General features: G+C 46.6%; 7 protein-coding genes and 1 pseudogene across 9 annotated transcripts; 3 read left to right on the forward strand and 5 right to left on the reverse strand.

Annotated features, from left to right (window-relative positions):
- Nucleotides 1-498: 498 nt before the first annotated feature.
- LOC9656113 (riboflavin biosynthesis protein PYRR, chloroplastic) lies at nt 499-2,762 on the reverse strand. The gene is made up of 9 exons (XM_002977530.2): nt 2,461-2,762; nt 2,269-2,400; nt 2,117-2,216; nt 1,941-2,066; nt 1,560-1,873; nt 1,365-1,484; nt 1,076-1,312; nt 894-1,019; nt 499-850 (listed from the first exon to the last, which is right to left on the reverse strand). The coding sequence occupies exons 1-9, from the start codon at nt 2,758-2,760 to the stop codon at nt 605-607; spliced, it is 1,701 nt and encodes a 566-aa protein (XP_002977576.2). The 5' UTR covers nt 2,761-2,762; the 3' UTR covers nt 499-604.
- Nucleotides 2,763-2,798: 36 nt separating this feature from the next.
- Nucleotides 2,799-4,678, reverse strand: LOC9656114 (hydroxyproline O-arabinosyltransferase 3). Of its 2 annotated transcripts, XM_024682499.1 has the most exons (9): nt 4,576-4,678; nt 3,991-4,469; nt 3,856-3,923; nt 3,593-3,794; nt 3,445-3,542; nt 3,316-3,385; nt 3,187-3,258; nt 3,013-3,126; nt 2,799-2,955 (listed from the first exon to the last, which is right to left on the reverse strand). In XM_024682499.1, the coding sequence occupies exons 2-9, from the start codon at nt 4,414-4,416 to the stop codon at nt 2,887-2,889; spliced, it is 1,119 nt and encodes a 372-aa protein (XP_024538267.1). In that variant the 5' UTR covers nt 4,417-4,469; nt 4,576-4,678; the 3' UTR covers nt 2,799-2,886. The 2 variants fall into 2 exon arrangements, with proteins under 2 accessions (XP_024538267.1, XP_002977577.1); XM_002977531.2 differs by having other exon boundaries at nt 3,991-4,675.
- On the reverse strand, nt 4,549-5,862 carry LOC112348915 (annotated as a pseudogene).
- Nucleotides 5,863-6,356: 494 nt separating this feature from the next.
- On the forward strand, nt 6,357-8,675 carry LOC9656115 (ELF3-like protein 2). 2 transcript variants are annotated; one of them, XM_024682372.1, is made up of 5 exons: nt 6,357-6,571; nt 6,642-7,348; nt 7,425-7,476; nt 7,550-7,824; nt 7,872-8,319. In XM_024682372.1, exons 1-5 carry the CDS (start codon nt 6,383-6,385, stop codon nt 8,203-8,205), a joined length of 1,557 nt encoding a protein of 518 aa, XP_024538140.1. In that variant the 5' UTR covers nt 6,357-6,382; the 3' UTR covers nt 8,206-8,319. The 2 variants fall into 2 exon arrangements, with proteins under 2 accessions (XP_024538140.1, XP_024538139.1); XM_024682371.1 differs by having other exon boundaries at nt 7,550-8,675.
- On the forward strand, nt 8,571-9,393 carry LOC9639231 (monothiol glutaredoxin-S7, chloroplastic). The gene is made up of 3 exons (XM_002977361.2): nt 8,571-8,889; nt 8,948-9,217; nt 9,291-9,393. Exons 1-3 carry the CDS (start codon nt 8,685-8,687, stop codon nt 9,344-9,346), a joined length of 531 nt encoding a protein of 176 aa, XP_002977407.2. The 5' UTR covers nt 8,571-8,684; the 3' UTR covers nt 9,347-9,393.
- LOC9639232 (carbonic anhydrase 2) lies at nt 9,338-10,998 on the reverse strand. The gene is made up of 9 exons (XM_002977532.2): nt 10,892-10,998; nt 10,703-10,843; nt 10,464-10,625; nt 10,356-10,404; nt 10,172-10,288; nt 10,050-10,103; nt 9,884-9,966; nt 9,659-9,755; nt 9,338-9,596 (listed from the first exon to the last, which is right to left on the reverse strand). The coding sequence occupies exons 2-9, from the start codon at nt 10,765-10,767 to the stop codon at nt 9,441-9,443; spliced, it is 783 nt and encodes a 260-aa protein (XP_002977578.2). The 5' UTR covers nt 10,768-10,843; nt 10,892-10,998; the 3' UTR covers nt 9,338-9,440.
- A 559-nt stretch (nt 10,999-11,557) lies between these two features.
- Nucleotides 11,558-14,204, forward strand: LOC112348916 (pentatricopeptide repeat-containing protein At4g02750-like). The gene is made up of 2 exons (XM_024682282.1): nt 11,558-13,793; nt 13,875-14,204. Exon 1 carries the CDS (start codon nt 11,558-11,560, stop codon nt 13,268-13,270), a length of 1,713 nt encoding a protein of 570 aa, XP_024538050.1. The 3' UTR covers nt 13,271-13,793; nt 13,875-14,204.
- Nucleotides 14,205-17,406: 3,202 nt separating this feature from the next.
- On the reverse strand, nt 17,407-17,988 carry LOC9639233 (probable eukaryotic translation initiation factor 5-1). The gene has a single exon (XM_002977533.2). The coding sequence runs from the start codon at nt 17,986-17,988 to the stop codon at nt 17,407-17,409; it is 582 nt and encodes a 193-aa protein (XP_002977579.2).
- Nucleotides 17,989-19,211: the final 1,223 nt, after the last annotated feature.

Raw genomic sequence — 19,211 nt, forward strand, 5'->3', positions numbered from 1 at the left:
AATACAAAAAAGTAAAAATTAAAAAATATTTTATTTAATTGTTGGCCGATATTAAGCCTCCATCTTTTGCTTAAAAACATTACAAACTTTGCAAAAGAATAACTTATTTATTTATGTTTAAAATAAATAAAATGCATAAGCTCCTAAAACTCCATCATTTACTTTAAAAAATTACTAATATTTGTAAAGGAATAACTTATTTGTTTGTGTTCAAAATAAATAAAATGTATAAATTCCCAAAATATACAATGTTAACAACATTGTTTTTGGACGTGTTAGTTCTTTTAGCTCATGTAACCCTGATGATCGCTCGTGCTCATGTAAAATGCGTTATGAAAGTAAAATTTTAAATTGATTACTTTAAAAATACTACTTTATATTTGATTTTTTAAAGGTTACCACTTTATACTTGAGCTTTTAAAAGCTAAAACAATGAACAAACAAAATAAAATTAAAAAATTAAAAATTAAAAACTCTTTTTGTTTAGTTGCTGGCAGATGTTGAAACCCTCTATTCTTTGTTTAAAAAAATTATCTGACTTTACAAAAGAATGATCTACTTATTTGTGTTCAAAATAAATAAGCTCCTGAAATATACAAAGGCTTCAAGAGAGCTGGTGTTGGTTCTCTGTAAGAATCGTGGCTCGCAACTTCATGAGCAAGCGGCCCAGCTGGTTTTGTCCCGTGCCATCTTTGCCAGACCCCCAAAAGTAGTCATGCGGGGACGACTCGATCAGCACACAACCAGCTGTTGACAGCAGCAAACTTCGCAGCTGCGGGTAGGACGAAAACTTTGCAACCAGCGCTTCTTCCATCACGTCCATCTTGGAGTTTTCCCAGTCTGGCCTCACCTGCAAGAAGCTTTTGTTTTATAACCGAGAGAACAAAGCTTACCAGATCAGGACGTTCGCGAGCTAAGCGTCTTCCAATTCTAGCTGCTTCTTCTGGGCTTTCAGCATTTCTGATATTTTCTATAGCTTGCATTGCCAGTTCGTCCTCGACTCCACTAAACTTTTGTGCCTATGTGAAAGAAAGAAACCCGATCAACAAATTGCTAGTGAACGTCAAAGGAAAACCTGGTAGTAGTGCTCGACGCTTTTCCACGTCTCGCTAGAGCCAGGTAGCTTAATTGAGTGTGCTGTGAAGTTCGTAAAGGCACCGTATGGATCCCACGACTTGTAGAAGTAGATCACAGTGGAGCTTGAGAAAATTCCAGCGTCTGCAATCGAGGGATCGTCTGCATAGGCAGAAGCAGGTGATTTCATGCGCGGAATCGGCTTAAGGTATCCCGAAACCAACATGTCTGGGCCAACCTTCAGAAAGCTCGGAGTAAGGGGAAAAGAAAACGTTTTGATAAGAGCTTACTTGTTCGAAAGTCACGTCGAGCAGGTTTAAAGCTTGTGTCATTTCCACCATTCCCAACTCACCAACAGGCGTTGGAGCAGTCACTCCTCCAATGATTTTTGGAGCAACAAACGCAATAACCTGCTCAAAAACAAGAGAACATGAAACAAAGAAACAAAAACGAAAGAAGCAAGATAGAAAAAAAATGCGGTTCACCTTGTGAATGATACCAGCAGCTAGTGCCGGAGCTGACAAAGCTCCTCCACATTCCCATAAAACCGAGAGGAATCCACGCTCGTAGCAGTAATCCATTACAGCTTTCGGTGTGAGAAAATCGAATTCCACCACCTCCACACCCCTCGCGACAAGCTCCCTCTGGAACTCTCTCCGAGCACCCCTTTGCGTCATAACAATCGTATGAGCATTTGAAACATCCCACAAGTGGAGCTCCAAAGGCAAGTTCAGAGTTCTCGACATGACCACGCGAACTGGTAAGTGTCCGCCTTCTTGTCTGGTGGTCAGTCGCGGATCTGTAACACTTTAGACTTCATGCTCTTGTGTGCTAAAAAATTGAAAACCAGAATTCTGTATGCTTACTATCTCGACGTACGGTGTTTCCTCCGACGATGATCGCATCACTTCGACCTCTCGTCTCGAAGACGCGCTGACGAGACATTTTGCTGCTCACCCAGGACGCATGGCCAGTACTGGCAGCAATCTTCCCTGCGAAGAAACACGATTCTTAAGAGCGCTCGAAACGAAAGGAACTATACCATCCAGTGTCATTGCGTATTTCAATATCGAGAAAGGAACCCCATGCGTAGCTCTGTAAAGAAGAGGAGCATTTACCTCTTGGCAGGCTCTGAAAGCTTCCTAAACCGGACTATAGAGTTCTTCAGACAAACCAAGAACAGAGGAACAATACCTTAAACGTGCCATCACCATGCTTCTCAAGAACATCCACGGGAATTCCCAAGCCGCGCAAAGCCGCGATCGCCTTCCCGGAGTGATGCTTTAGCGGGTGTTGCAATCCCACCACGACTCTCGCCACTCCACTCTACACAAAGAAAGAAAATAGATCAAACTTGGGAGGAAGAACACACAAATAACTTCTTACCTGCTTGAGAGCTTTGATCGCCGTGTCATCGCCGTGACAATCCCCTGGCTCCAGATTGAGATACGCCGTGGCTCCTCGCGAGAGCTCTCCAGCCATCTCCACTGCCTGGATCTCCGCGCAGCGAGTGCCTTGGCCATAGAGAAAGGCTTCGCCCACCACTTTCTCGCTCCGGGCGATCACGCACGCGGAATTGGGATGCGGCGCAGTGTGGCCCGCCGATCCATCGGCGAGCTCCGCGGCGCGCAGCATGTGGAACGAATCGAAGCCCGCATTGGATGGCGCCATCGCAAGGAAGGCCATCGCGAGGAACTAGGGTTTATCAGGATCGTGGTCGTGACTATTTATAAACCATGCGCTAATTTTGCTGGAAATGGAATATTAGAATATTCTTTGAACAAAGCAAAACTTTGATGAATTGCGTGTAAACTATCCTTCGCCTTCTTTCCAGTTTGGAATGTTTGCTGTGGCTTCGTTGATCATTCTCACGAGAGTTACCTGGCGCGCAAACAAGGAAAGAATTTCATATCTTTCGCAGTAGATCTGGATGCTTACCACACTCTCGTGAACTCCTTTCGGTGGCATTGTTAGATTTCTTGGTGGAGCGCCTTGTGTGTAAGATCTCTTGTCGAATCTCCATTCACCAAATTTACCAAACATGGGCTCTCCCTGGAACACAATCAATGTAAGGTCGAACAATCTCTCTTCTGCATCTAAGTAAACGCCTACCTTGAGCGTGTAGTCGCAACCGTACGTGTAGTGTATGATGAACTTCTTTTCCAGCTTCGTGTCGTATGGAGGCTGGACGAGCAGTTTTGAGAGTACTGCGGAGAAAAACTTGACAGAAAGTAGTTTTACCTGGAGCATGAAGTCTTTCCGGAGTACGTGCTGGACACCGTGCATTGCAGAAGCGACTGCATATCCATACCTGAGTTCCAAAAATCAAACGCTGAGTCGTGTGGAAACACTGATTGAATTGATACTTACATTTCGAGCACCCAACCGAAGTCCTTATCAGCTTGAGGATCGTTCTTCATCTCCAACGAAACATTCATCCACGTCGGAGCAATCTCTTTGAGAAGTGACTGCATCCAAAGAAGCTGTGAGACGACGAAAACGGAACTACCTTGTGTACCTTCTTAATTATAACCGGGGAGTTACCTATAGGATCAATGTTAGTGATCGGTCCTTTGCTTTCAGGATACCATCTACGCAGGGTCTTCTGGAACTGTTTAGGATCAATGTAAAAGAATGGGAAGGCCGCGGGAAGTTCGCCAGTGGAAAGGTTTGGAATAGGCCGGATAATAATATGATCTGGCTCTGCCATAAATACATAGCTGCAAGCACACAAACCAAAATCAGTATTGAAAAAGAAAACAAAGTACACAAAATGCCTACTCCTCTTCGATCTCAACGTCCCGAAACCATTGCACGAATGCCCATGGACGATTCAACACAACAAATCCCTGGACAAAAGAACGAAATGCTTGAGCAAAACTTACGAGGCAAAAGAAAAAAAAACGAAAACTCTACCTTGTCAGTTCCCTCGGGAAGTGGCTGGACAACATACGTAGGAATCTCGTCCATCAAGTGATCGGCCTTTCCTGTGTGGAGCAAGCGCGTAAATCCACCCATCTCCGACCCGGCCTTCTCCTTTTGCTGCTTATACCAGTAGTACATGACCCGGCTTTGCCAATTGTTGTAAGGGACGGAGCTAGCGGTCATCACCGTGTGGAACATCCTCTTCTTCTTCTTCTTGGAGTTCTTGAAAGACCGGGGCATTTTGATCAAGGGATCGTAGGTGTCCACTCCACCCGCGGGATTTCCATCCATGACGGACATGGCCTTTTGATCGCTCATCTCGCCGCGATGCTTGAAAACCATGGACACTGTGTTGTGCGTCGCGATGAACAGCGCCACCGTGATGAGAATTAGCAGTGGAAATGTAGCTCTGCCCATGGCTGCCGCTGCCGATTGCCCTCCTCTTTCCAGATCAGGATCGCCGTAGGAGCCTGGGGATGAGAAAATTTGAGAAATTTCGATCGATCGGCCGATCGACGGAGCGCTGGATCTCAAATCCCTGCCTAGGGCTTAAGAGATCGCGTCGCGAGAGCGTACCTGGGAGAGAATCGCTGGGGAAAACCGCTGTGGGGCGGCGGCGGCATTCCAATCAGGGTTCTTGCTCGCTCTAGCTACTTTTTTTCTGGAAAACACTGGGTTGAGCACAAGTCAAATAAAAACGCCACGTCATATAAAGAATAGTGGGTATATTCTTTCTACAATGCATGACCATGCAAGAACAGTGTTGCAATTGCCTGTTTGATGGCATTCGAGCAAAAGCTTGGCACTCTCGATTCCTATGGAAAAAGTATAAAATTCGATGGTTCCAATGTTTAAGAAAATTCAAGGGGAAAAGCTTACCACTGAAATAATAGCCATTGTATCTTAGTCGACTAACTGGAGCCTAGGAAAATAAAAGAAGAATGAAGATAAGTAACTTTAAAAGAGCTCACCTTACCTTGATTGCCTCAAACTCGGAGTCGCCTACTCCGATCGGGCAGTTCGAAAACGAGCCCTGGAAGTATTTCTTTTTCCACCACCTCGGGATCAGTGCCTCGTCGGGCTCTGGAATGGAGTTTCCAAACATTTTTCTCAAGACAGCCATCATCTCGGCTTTTGTGTGCTCGTCAGACTGCTGTTCGATACGCCGTGATTCGTCGGTGACTTTCGCAAATATGATGTTCGATCCGGTGTATTCTTGCTCCAAGTGCTGCAATGTTTTTGGAAATCAACCTGCTTAAAGTAGGAAATGAAGACTAAGTTACCTGCCAATGAGGATAGTAGCCCCTTCTCTCGTCGGCATAGATGAACACAGACGAGCTGTTATTGTTTGGCCAAAAGCTGTAAGGGAGCTTTAGAAACGTCTTCGTGTAGATTCCCAGATCAAACTAGTATCTGAACCAGAGTCGCTCGGCAGTTAAAATAGAGATATGGTTCATTGTTCATCTGTTTTGAAAGTCCGATTTTGTTTGCAAACTCCCACAGATCTCTGGTATACTTCTTGAGCCTCAGAAGTTGGCAAACGACCCCTGAAAGAGCAAAAAAAAAAAAAACGTTAGGAAAGAGGAAAACGTTTGGAGCTCGAGAGAACAAAGGACCAAACGTACGAAACTTGTCAGTGTAGATGTTATCCGTGATGTTCCAGCCCGAGAAGAAAGTCCGCAAGTTATGAAGCCTTGCAAGCTCCCAGATGGGATTGTCTTGGCCCCATTGACACCCTCCACCCAGTTAGCTCCCAGCTCGACGTTAAAATTTCTGGGACCGCATTCTCACCCCAATCTTCTCCGTCGCCTCGAGAATCAGGAAATCCGTCACTCCGCTGTCCGCCAGCGTCTTGGCGGCCATAATTCCTAGCTCGATCCAAGAATGGGCAAGAATTTCAAGAAAAAACTAGCGAGATCGGAAGAACTTACCAGACATCGGCACCCGCAGCAAGCTCCTCCAGATCTCCCACCTCCGATGACGATCACGGTGTGCGAGCTCACGATCTACGCGAAGATCATCGTCCAAAGGCACAGCGCTAGCAGCGCGACAAAAGCCGCCATGAGAGAGAGACAAGCCCTACGCTCTCAACGAATATACCCGCAATTCAAAATTAGGTCTATTTGTTAATTTCAAAATCTTTTACCCTTTTTCGAAATAGCTGTACCTTTATAATGCCATCATTTATTACATTAGGCACGTGGTATTTACAACGGGGACGACCATCCAAGCCGTCCAATGCTATGCGAAATCAGCCGTCAGATTTAGGCTATCTAGCAGGTCTACAGAGGAAAGTGCATTAAGTGCCACTAGGAGCGCGCCACGTGTGTCGCTAGAAATATCCCGGTCCGCTTTCGCATTAGGGCAGAGTGGAGTGGATCCCATGGAGGATAAGAATGCCCCTCCTGGAGGAGCTCTCTTCCCTCGTCTCCATGTCAAAGAGACAAAGAACGCGGGTCCTCGCGCTCCGCCCAGAAACAAAATGGCTCTTTACGAGCAATTCACAGTACCTTCTCACAGATGCCAGCAGCAGCAAAGCGATGGAGCTCCACCGCAGCCTTTTGTGCCTCAGGTTTGCAAATTCGAGCCTATGATCTCGCCGGTGAGCTCTAGAAAGACTGAGGAGTTCTTCTTTTCTACAGGCACTCAATGGAGGCTACTATTTTCCTTACTACATGGTTCCTTCTCCGGTGGCTTTCCAGCCCATGAATGTTGTGCTGGGACAACATAGCCAGAGTGTTGCGAACGAGACTGAGCAAAGGGAGCTCCAGCAAGTTCCAGGTGACGGTAGTAGTAACAGGCAGCTTGCTCGAATTCCCTCTTTGCACTCGAGAGCTAGATCGGGCAAGACGAAGACTGGAGCTCCAAGGGTGGACGACGTTGCAGCGGTGCCAACGTATCCCTCGAAGCCTGCAGCAGTCCCCGCAAGATCTTCTAAACAGGAGCTCTTCGCTAGTGCTTCTGTGGCTCCCTCCAACGCGAGTACTAGCGCTACGAAGTCTCAGAGACAAGTTGAAGTTCGGGAGACAACGCAGGCGAGGAAAGATTCACGGCCGAGAAATAGAGCTCCTGGAGACTTGGGTGATCAAGAAAATGGAAGCGAAGTTCGTGTAATGGCGTCGTCATCACCCAGCCATAGCTACGAGAGCAACGAAGACAATGGGCGGATAGATAATCAGTCTGACGAGGAGCTTGAGGGGCGTGGTTCTCCAGAGGAAGTGGAAGCCAGTGACGATTCTGCGACTTCGGTTGTGGAAAACAATGCCGCTCCTTCAGCTATTACTTCCAAGGAGATCATGTCTGCCGTTGGCGACGAGGAGTTTTGGAAAATGCGCAAGGCTATGCAAAGGTTAGTTTTTGCTGTCTCTCGGTATTTTTTTCTTCTTCTTTTTCTTTCCAAGTACCATTTTGTTTTGAACTTCTAGGCAGCAAACCATTTTTCAAAAGCAGCTGTTTGAATTGCATCGATTGACCAAGGTAAGCAAGCCTTGTAGAAAAAAAGAGCAGTCTTTGATGTGTTTTGCTTCTCTTTTTTCTTTTTCTTTTTCAGGTCCAGCATCTTATGGCAAACTCCAAGATAAGTGATCCTTCAAAAACACAAGACGAAAAAACTGACAAACGAGTCGGGAGCGAGCCGACTCACTGTGGCGAAGCTCCAAAAACTAGCAAGCCCGATCCAAAACCCGACCAAGCTCCGGCTCCAAAAACTCCATCACAGACTCAACCTTTGTCAACAACACCTTACGACTATACCACTCATCCTCGACCCATCCAAGCCGCAAACACCATCAACTACGCAACTTACCACCCAGCTTACAACCAATGGTACGCTCCTCTACCGTTTCAGTTTCCATTCCAGCAAACTTTTCCAGTCACAGCGCAAGTTTTCAACACTCCATACTACCCAGCTCCGCTGTATGGCGGCGGCGCTGCTCCTCCATTTCTTCCTCCTCCTCCAGATCCAAGGCAGTTTATGTCTCCTCCAGTCCAGCTCCAGCCATGGCCGCAGCAGCCTCCTCCCGGAAGTTTATACTCGGATCCGGCTGCTCTCCAGTGGATGGGATTCGTAAATCCTCCCGGCGGAGCAACTTATCGTCCGCCAGCGGCGGAGTCGAGCTTGCAAGCTTCGTCGATCCACGACGATCACCAGTCTCGCAAGGATCGCGGCATCCATCTCCGCTCGCAAGGCTCCTCGTCGGGTTTTAGTCTCATCCAGCGAGCCGATAGCTCGTCTCCAGCTCCAGCTCCAGCTCCATCGCCAGCAGCAGAGAATCGCAGGCAGCAGCACCAAGAACCGAGGCAAAAGCTTGTGGGAAGGTTTTGCGGAGAGAATCAAAGCGGTGGCCAGAGCGAGCATGGAGTGTCTCCGTATTCTCGGCCTTCTGGATTCCAGAGCGTGAAGAACAGCAGCAGCAGCAGCAAAGAGCAGCGATCGAGCCAGGGATCGCACAAGGCGATCAAAGTTACTCCAAGAGCAGCTCCGGTCACTGCCGAGTCCGCTGCTGAGATTTTACACTCGATCCAGAAAGAGCGTCCTTCCTGACCGGTAAGTGAAGGTTCTCTTCTTTTTTTCTTGTGCATTGTCTTTTCTTTTTTCTTGGCTTTCCTCTTCGTGGGTTTTTTCCCAGGCCTGTTGTAAATATATAATACAAAAGGTGTGGTGTTTCGAGCTGAAATTTTAGGTCATGGAGGCTATGGCGGCCAATTTCCTTGCTGCTTCTTCCTCTTCCGGCCTCGGCGCCACAATCGCTTCCTCCAGGGCCACAGCCAGCGGCTCCAATGCGGTAATCTCCATCTCTCCCAGGAAATCCTTGCGAGTGCCATGCATCGCCTCGCCGCGCCGCCAATTCGCAGCTGGAAGAACAGGGAGAGCCCTGATTTGCAGAGCATGTAAGTCGATCGAGCCCATGCGCGCATTCTTTCTCATGGATTTCCCGGATTGCCGCAGCGCTGACGCCCGAGCTGCGGGAATCGGTGGAGAAATTCGTCAAGGGGCACAAGGTCGTGCTCTTCATGAAGGGCACCAAGCTGTTCCCACAGTGTGGCTTCTCCAACACGGTCGTACAGATCCTCAATAACCTGGGCGTTCCGTACGAGACCGTGAATATCTTGGAGGACGATGGCCTCCGCCAGGGCCTCAAGGCCTACTCCAACTGGCCCACTTTTCCACAGCTCTACATCGATGGCGAGTTCTTTGGTGGCTGCGATATCACTCTCGGTAAGTTTAGCTATCTCCTCTCCATCGATCGATCAAGCTCAAGAATTCTCCTCGCTTTTCTCTTTTTTGCCAGAGGCCTTTCAATCCGGACAGCTTAAAGAGGTTGTGGAGAAGGCTATGTGTTCGTGAGAGTGAAAGGTTCTTATTACTTATTGGATCATTCTTTTTTCACTCTTTCTCTCGAGTCTTCTTTCTTTATAGATATGGTACGCGTTTGTGGCTCTTAAAAGTCGACTTTGTCGCTCCCGGGAGTCCAGTATTGGAAGGTGCCAGTGACAAAGCTGTAGTGGCCGCCGTGAAGAGCCAGCTTCTTCTCCTCCACCGCCGATTTAATCCAGGGAAAAGTCATGAGATTGCTGAGCGAAACGTTCACTGACTCCTGCCAAGAACAAAGAAGAAAAAAGCTTGCGAAAAAACCATCAAAGACTCTTTTTTATTTACCTTTTCACCGCAAGAGCATCGCTCGTCGATATCGTGCGAGTGGTTTTGGTTGGAATGAACAGGAGTTGAGATTTTAATCCAGTCCTGGATGTAGTCACTGCAGTAAACCGATTCAAATCCATTCAGAAGATGGTCCAAACTCAAATGCTTGGCTTCGCTGGACTCGCTCCAAACTCAAATGCTACACGGAGTTCTAGCGATTCGCGAGCGAGGAATTTACGTTACCTCCATTTCTTCTCCGGGTCTGTGGTCAGCAGAGCCTTGATTCCTCCACACCGGCTGTGACCGATCACTAGGATATGCTCCACCTCCATGAAAGCGAAGGGTGATCAGATATTCTCAAACTTTAGAGAAAAAGGTCCAACTTTTCTTCTCCTAGTTTATATTATACCTTGAGGTGTAAAACTCCATATTCGAGAGCCGCGCTTGTGCTTGGAAATCCAGCCTGCGAAGAAAAGTCCTGAAATTTAGCGAAAAACGAAAGGAAGATCAAACGTTTCATAGCTGAGCTACCTCGCCACACGCTGGGATCATGCTGGCGATGTTGCGAACGACGAATGCTTCGCCCGGCTGGAGCCCCAAGATCGTCGTCGGGCAAACTCGCGAATCGGAGCAAGCGAAGATCATGAACTGCGCACGGGAAAAAAAAAATGGTTTTTTCTTGGTCCTTGCGAGATTATCCAATGTTCTTCTCTACCTTGGGTGATTGACCGGCTGAAAGTTTCTCGTAGAGCTTTGGATTTTTACTGCGAAAGGAGAAACGACATAAATCTCGAGAATGCGAGAAGCGTGACAATAAACGTACAGCCAGAAGTTGTTTTTGAACTTGAGAAATCCTTGCTTGATTCTTTCCTCCGCCGGAAGCTGGAGCGACAAATCCCCCAGTTTTTCTTCCGTGCTCGCATCGAGCTCCTTGGCGAGATCCAAGAGCTTCTTAGCGGCAACCGGCTTGAGACGCGGATCCTCCCTGTTTAAACGGTTGAGAATTAAACAGTGGCAGAACAACCAAACACCAAGAAAAACAAAGCATACGACCACACTCACTTGATCTTCTGGAGGAAGATCTCCTGCGCTTCTTCGAACGTTTCGATCGTTGAGACGGGCGCCATTTCCCTCTGGAATCCTCCCCCAAATTCGAGCAAAAACCGGCCAAATTGGGCGCGATCGCGAGCGAAAAACTTAAAACTGGAAGAACACGATCAAGTTCCAGCGCCATTTTAGGCCAAATCTCACCTCCTCCTTGAATCTCTCGAGGAATTGACGAGGTGGAGGGTCAAGAGTGGCTCCCGGCGCCTCGAAGAAGAATGGACCCCAAAGACCACTTCACCGCTCTACCTCTTTTACCAAGGCCGACGAGGCGTGGAATATGCCGTTTTATACCTTTTACTTTTTTGTTTAGTTCTGGAATCATGTGATTTGGTTAAACGCTTGTGTGGTGCATAGCTGGTACAATGTAGCTAGTCAGAGTTTTAATATTTTTCTCGATAGTATATGATTTGACCACCACCTTATCTCCACAGTGGTAAAAGAAATTACGTAGCCTATAGTCTATTGTGTGATCCCAAACGAAAAGCTTTATATCCTTTTATCCACCTCAAGAAATGAGTGTTCTGGAAGGAATCGATCCATCTACAGCAGGTACTTCGTATACCAAACCAAAAGCTGGCAGATGGCACCATACAAGAGTTATAGGAGATAGCAGACTCTGAACAACTTTGATGCTGGGGGCTGGACTTGAACTCCCTATGCACAGAGCCCGTCGAGGACCCCAAATGTGAATATTCTCAAGAACAAAGGTTCAAGCTGCGTTGGCTATAACAACTAGGATTCTTCCGAGTTACCACAAGGGATGGAATCACCTCATCGAGGAACTAGGATGACACACTAATCTTGAAATATATGGGACTAGGGCATCTTCTTCCTCTCATGGACTCTTGCAAGGATTTGGAGACGGCGAGGAAGATCCAGGCGATGCTTCGATCCGAGGACGATGTCTTCCTCCACAACCGGCTGATCGGAGTTTATGGGAGATGCGGCAGCGTGAGCGATGCCCGTGCGGTGTTTGACACGATCAGGCGCAAGGATTGCTATTCGTGGCACGCGATGATCACTGCCTATGCGCGGAGCGGCAATCCGGAGGCTGCCAGGCGGGTGTTCGATCAGATGCCTGTCTGGGACGTGGTGTCGTGGAATTCGATCTTGGGCGCGTTTGTCAGGGCGGGATTTCTCGCCGAGGCGGAGAGGATCTTTGATTCCATGCCTGAGAGGAATCTTGTTTCGTGGAACTCCATTGCCGCTGCGCATGCCCAACAAGGGAACTGGTTGGATTCCAAGAGGATTTTTGATTCCATGCCAGGCAGGGACTTGGTTTCCTGGAACACCATGATCGATTGCTACACCCAAAATTCTCAATTGGCGAATGCAAAGATGGAGTTTGATCTGATGCCTGAGCGCAATCTTGTTTCCTGGAACGCGATTTTGTCTGCTTATACCCGTGATGGGCAAGTTGATATCGCAGAGGCGATTTTCAAAGAGATGCCGCAGCACGATCTTATCTCCTGGACCGTCTTGCTTGTATGTTTCTCTCAAAACAATAAGTTGACAGAAGCGAAGAAAGTTTTCGAGACGATTCCCGAGAGAGATTTAATTGCCTGGAACGCTCTTCTTTCTGCAAATGCCCTGAGCGGGCATCTGGAGGAAACATCTGCTCTGTTTAATAGTATGAACGAAAAAGACGTAGTTTCGTGGACAATTATGGTCACGATGTTTGCTCAAAACTTTATTTTAGAGGAAGCGCTTATTATTTTTAACCAGATGCCAATGAGAAACTTGGTCTCCTGGACATCTTTAATTTCAGCATACGCCATAAAAGGGTATCTTAGTGAAGCTAAGAATTTGTTTAATCAGCTGCCACAAAAAGACCTCATAGCATGGAACACAATGCTAAATGCATACTACGTAAATGGTCTTATGCACGAACTGAAACAGTTTTTTGATCAAATTCCGGGGAAAAACTTAATTTCTTGGAACGCCGCACTGTCAGCATTTGCCGCCATTGGGCATTTGTATCAAGCGAAAAAGCTCTTTGAGACAATGCCCGAGAGAGATTCAGTATCCTGGTCTCTAATCTCACTTGCCTTCGCTCGCTGCCAACTTGACTCTAGTGCTGTTTTTGCATCAATGCAGCTGACCCATTTCCCGATTGACAGCTGCTTCAGCACTTTCATCGTAGCTTGCAGTGACTCCGGGAACATTCGCTGCGGCAAGGCGTGCTTCACGTCCATGATCGCAGATTTCGGCATCGATGCAACGAAACAGCTCTACCTCTGTGTACTGAGCCTCCTGGCCCGTGCCGGATACCTGGAAGACGCGATTGAGCTGATCGAAACAATGCCCTTCGCAGCTGATGCTTTGGAATGGACGTGCCTGTTGTCTTCGTGCAAGAGCCATGTCGATTTGGATCGTGGGAAAAACGCCGCCCAATTCATGCTAACTCGCGATTCTTCGTCCTCTTACGTACTACTTAGCAATGTATATCGCTTGGATGCAAAGGAAAGCATTGCACGATCCACGAAACAAAAATCTCCAAAGATTCTGCATCCAACCTTATAGTTTGGTAGCTCCAAACTTAGAGAAAAATGGAAATCCCAACTACAAGTCAATGCCGTAGTCAACCTTAGTCAAAGAGGGTCAAACACGACTGCATACGTGGGTAGCAAAGGAACGTCTCATCCGCGTGGCTTGCACGAGCACCATGCAGGCGATGCGTGGATAGCTCGGCCCCACGGCCACCTCAGCTGCCACCTCGGCCTGGCACGTCCACGTAGATTATATGCCCGTGTATTTCTACCGTGAACTGCGGGGACTGAATCTCAGTGTTTATTCTATTTTCTCTCTTCCCTCTTTCGCTTTCTTGCTCACTCTCTTCTTTCTCAAGAAGAAGTCCTCAATGGCACTGCGAGATTCTTTGTTCGCAAAGTTTGTCTTCGTGTATGGGGACGACGACGATGACAATCCCCCGGATCTCGCCCCCGCCGCCTCGGAAGTTCCTGCATTGTCTTCTTGTTTCCTGGGGGAAGACCAGATGGTTCCGAGAATCATCTATGAGGCTCACTGCGGAGATCGCGATCGCCAAGTAAGAAATCCTGTTCCCTTTTCCTCTTTTGATGATTCCAGTTTGATTCACTGTGTTCACTGTGTTCCTTGATCAAAGCAGAGAGGTCAAACTCCTCCAACAGTTCGCATTGGGATCTGAGAACGCTGGATCCTTTCACCGCTGCTCCAATTCAAATCCCACTTGCGTGTAATCTCGTCCTTCTCGACCGCTCTGACGACCTATAAACTCTCACCTCTTATAGTTTTTGGTCACTTGTAACTCTTGAGAATAATACCGATCCACGTTTGAGTCGATCGTGTTTAGTTTTAGATGGAGCCATGCCTTCGCTGCTTCACCGCTAGCAAGGAAGTATCCTCGAACGAAAAATCCATGCTTTCCGAAACTCCCCCCATGAACTCGCTTAATTAAGGTCACGCTGTTGGTCGCTTCTTTCGCAGTCCTGGTTTCCAAGTGGGAAAGATCTGGCCGCGGTTCTAGAGACGTTAGAATGGCGATGAATTTCCGGAGGATCTCCTGATCATTTTTTATTGCCTGGAGAACAGCTGAGTCCACGTCGCCTTCATCGACTGTGGCAGATATTTCTTGACAGTTTTGTGCGCTCGCGACCGCTCCTAGAGCCCTAAATTAAGAAAACTAAATCGTTTTAAGCTGTCTGCTGACATTCAGTTACTATATGCTTCATGTTCTTGATCATTTTCAGAAAGGCAAAGTTTCGAAGAATTTGATCACGGCTATGATTGTCTCGCTACACTGCGTAGCTATTAGCTACAAAATAACCGCCTAGACAGTGTCTACCAGGTGAAGGATATTCCGAATCGTGATTGTCAGACTGCACATCGTCTCCCGTAAACGATCCTCGGCAAACGTGGCTTCTTTTCTTCACCTAGCTCCACGCTACCAGACCTAGCCACCTCTCCACAAGGGAGAAGAGCTAGATGGAGATCGTCATCGATGGACACGGCCACATTCTCGGCCGCCTTGCTTCCATCTGCTCGAAGGAGCTTCTCAAAGGCCAGCGCTTGGTATTCGATTGCAGTGCGATTGTTCGATTGCTCGTTCTTTCTTTCTTTCAGGTGATTGTCCGCAAAAACATTTGCATGTCGGGGGGGATCATCCGCCAGAAGATGAAGTATCATCGGGCTCTAAGGAGGCGCAGCAACACACATCCCGGGCGTGGTGGCCCCAAGATCCACACCTCTCCTTCCGGCATTCTTGCGCGCGTCATCAAAGGTTGAGTCTTTCCTTTCAACCATTTGTGGGTAATTCTTTTCTTGTGGATCTAGAATGATTCCCAGATCGAAGAGGGCGGGTGCACTCCGCAATTTCAAAGCGTACGATGGCTGTCCTCCACCGTATGGTGTCGTGAAGAAAATGGTCATCCCTGACGCTCTCAAGTAAGCAAGAAATATCTCTTCAGTCACCACTATCTTCCCCTTTGTTTCTGTAGAGTGCTCAGAATGAGAAGGGAGCGTCCCTTCTGCTTGCTCGGAGCTTTAGCGCGTGATCTCGGATGGGAGGGTGGCGACTTTGTAGCTGTAAGTAATGAAGTAATGAATGACTAGCAAGTTGATGTTATTTGATCTCTGCAAAGAGAAAGCGCTACTTTTTTACACGAGAAAACTCAAATTTCTAGCAGAAGTATGACAAGAAACAGAATGAACTTCAGCAGCAACAGGAAAATGTCTTGGAAGGTATAGTTGTTGCGCTAGTTTTCTATAAAATCAAATGCAAAGTTTCTAGCAGAGACAGGTCGTGAGTTTGAGATAAATCAATGGCGACAACAGGAAAAAATCTCGGAAGGTATTGTTTCAAAACGTGCTCTCACTTCCAGCTTTTGGCGAGCTAAAAGAACTCGTCATTGAAGGCTTCGAGATCCAAGGCGAAATCAAGCTTATTCCGTTGCCAAGCCTTGTGGAGCTTAACGTTAAGGTATATTTGGTTGTTGGATCATCATCTCTCGTTGATATTGTTTCTTATATAGGGCTTTATCATTGCTCCTGAACTGCCACATCCTGGCATAGCCTGGCCGTTGCTCACGACTCTAGAGCTTTTCTATATGTTGAGCCCAATCACGGTGAATGGTATCCTTGCAAGGTGCCCCTCACTCACTAATCTCAGCATGATCGACTGCATTTACTACGTCGATTTTGACAACGAAGATGACACTGATGATGATGCTCCAATGACAAGTGCTTTCTCTGTGGAGTTGACGATTTTTTCACGTCATTTCGCTTTAAGTAAGTGTGCTCCAACATTTTCTGGTGCCTAAAACTCTAACTAGTTGCTGTTCTTTTTTCAAGGGCAAAGGGGGAGATTTACGACGAGATCAAGATCATTGCTCCAAGCTTGAAGAAACTGAACCTTTCTGGTTTTCAGAACCTCAAACTCGAGGGCCCCTTTGCACTGGCGGAAATGAGTCTTTCCGAGATCGACTTTGAGGAGGAATCACTTTCGATTATGCAGGAGCAGCTAAACAGCATAACGTCCGAGGATCCTTCAGTGACAGAAGTGCTCCAAGTCTCTACGGTGGGTGGCGATTCAGGCCGCCTCTATGCAGTGCTGCGCTCAATTGTGGGAATAACGACTACAGTGCTTGAAGTCCAGGGAAGTCCAGCACTCCTTGATAACATCGACCACTTACAGGTCTGGGAGTCCATCAGAACCTACGCAAGGACCGTCAATCTTGTTCCTGCCGAAGTCGACTGAGAAATAACTTGTTGAAATAATAATAACCTTTGCCTGCTTGGATGCCTATTGTGTTTGAATATGGCTTGGACCACATCAAAAAAACTCTTCAAGCTCTAATTATGCATTGTATTTCCATCATCTGCTGTGCATGTAATTGAATCATTGCAATGTAAATTTTCTTAACACTTTTCTATTAGGATAAAATGCGTGTATTTTGATATTGTGGGTTGGAAAAGTTTTGATTAGAGGGCTTGCTTGCATCGATCTTCCTCGCAAGAGTCAAGAAGATGCCTCATTCTTAAGCATCCATCCTTCCAGAACGCTCTGAGGTGGATAAAAAGATAAGCTTGGCACCGACACGGATGACCGGCGATGACCACAAGGACCGGCAATGACAAAGGCTGATGACTGGGAGGACTGGCGACGACGGAGATAAGTGGAGGTTTTTTGGAGCTTGGCGCTTGTATGGGTGGAGCTTGTTAGAGCTTACTGTAGCTTGAATCTCTTCTGGAGCTTTAAGAACGTGGAATTTAGAAGTGCTCCGTGTCACACTCAGTTTGTTCTCGTTGTCTTAGGCATGCTAAAAAACTAGCATTTTTGCATGCTTATGGCGGCACCAAAGTAAAACATATAAAATGCTATATTCTTCAAGGCGCGTCCCCAGGACCTTCGGACGTTAATAAGTCTCGTGCCCCTGTTCTAGAAGATCAAGCCCCGGCTCCATGAGCTTTTTGCTACCCGGGCTGCTACTTAGCCAAAGACGATGATCGTACAATGGCTTCGCATTCAACACCGCCGAGTTTTTATTTCTTTGAAAGTTTTTGATTCTTTGACACTAACTCATGGCCTGTGCAAGAGATGAATCCATGATCTGCTCCATAAGAAGCTGCTCCTACTTACAATACATTGAATATAAAAAAAATTTGAAGTAGCTAGAAGTGAATCAAGGAAGAATCATAGAAGTAGCAGCTTTAGTGAGTTGCTCTTTCATACGCTGGTGAGCAGCTTCTACGGATGCATCAGCATGCCATTTAATATCATCATCATCTTTGTCCTCCTCTTGAAGGTTTCTAGTCTTGATGCTTTGGCTCTTCAGAATCACTTTGGCAACCCTTTTATCTTTCTTGCTGCATCCAATGCTGTTGTTCTGACTGTAAAACTTCATCATCGCCTTGTTGCTGTCGAGGGGATCCATATGAGAAAGGTGGCCACACGCTGCACACTTCAGACTTATCATTTTGTCTAGCACAATATCAGTCTCCGGATTCCCACACTTGTAACACTGAACATATTTCTCAATGAACCTATCCAAGAGATCACACAGTTTTTGAGTTTCGTGAGCGCCATTGACAATAGAAGTATGAGTTTTGTTGTCGAAACTGGATTGCGCCCCAAGCTCACAACCAAAAAATTTTGTTACATGTGCTGGGGAACGTGCAAGTGCCTTAGCCACCTCGACAATATTCACAATGTTTGTCTTAATACCATTGCCACGCCCATGAATCTTGGTCACTAACTTCGGCATTTTGTACCTGTGAATGTGAAGATGTCACATTGAAGCAAGAAATTTTACAAATAATACCTGTAGAAGGCATCATTGTTGTTGTTGGAGCCAATGTTTTGAAGCTCCATTGGTAACTTTTTCCTCAAACACCTCAAGCTTTTCAATTAAGTTTTTAAGCTAAATAAATGGTAAGCACTATTTTTATACTTTTCTTTGTTTTTTGCCTTCAGCGCAGCAAGAAAAAGTGTAACTCCGACCATATTACTTTGATGTCCAAGCGAACTTTATAGACGCTTTAATTATAGAACGTAGCTATGGTCACGATGTTTGCTCAAAACTGTCAGATTGATAAAAAAAATAATTAAACGCTTCCTCTAGGCAAGTCATCTCAGTGAGGCAAAGATTTTGTTTAATCAGCCGCCACAAAAAGCATGGAACACAATGCTAAACGTGTACTATGTAAATGGTCTTATCAAAGAATCGAAACAGTGTTTGATCAGATTCCGGAGAAAAAGGTCAAGCAAAGAAGATCTTTGAGAGAATGCAAATGACTGGCGTAGCCTCTGACGTGTTACTTAGCAATGTATATCACTTGGATGCAGGGTCAAAACAAAGCATTGCACTTGGATCAATCTTCCTGTTATTAATTTCACATTGCACTTGAATCAATCTTCCTGTTATAGATTTCACACTTATACTTCCTTTCGAGCTCAATCAAGGAAATAGTCAACATTAGTAAAAAGGAGTCAAATACGATTGCATACGTGGGTAAGAGGAACGTCTCGTCGCGTGGCTTCCACGAGCACCATGCAAGGGATGCGTGGAGCCACGGCCACCTCAGCTGCCACCTCGACCTGGCACGTCCACGTAAGATTACATGCCCCGCGAGTGAATCTCAGTGCTTATTCTATCCCTCTCTCGCTTTCTTGCTCACTCTCTTCTCTCTTGAGAAGAAGTCCTCTCTACAATGGCACTGCGAGATTCTTTGTTTGCAAAGTTTGTCTTCGTGCATGGGGATGACGACGATGACAATCCCCCGGATCTCGCGCCCGCCGCCTCAGAAGTTCATGCATTGTCTCCTTGTATCCTGGGGGAAGACCAAATGGTTCCAAGGATCATCTATGAGGCTCACTGCGGAAATCGCGATCGCCAAGTAAGTTCTATTCCCTTTTCCTCTTTTGATGTTTCCAATTTGATTCATGTGTTCACTGTGTTCCTTGATCAATGCAGCGAGATCAAACTCC

The sequence above is a fragment of the Selaginella moellendorffii genome, unplaced genomic scaffold (assembly GCF_000143415.4).
Source record: "Selaginella moellendorffii unplaced genomic scaffold, v1.0 SELMOscaffold_34, whole genome shotgun sequence".
NCBI classification, from domain to species: domain Eukaryota; kingdom Viridiplantae; phylum Streptophyta; class Lycopodiopsida; order Selaginellales; family Selaginellaceae; genus Selaginella; species Selaginella moellendorffii.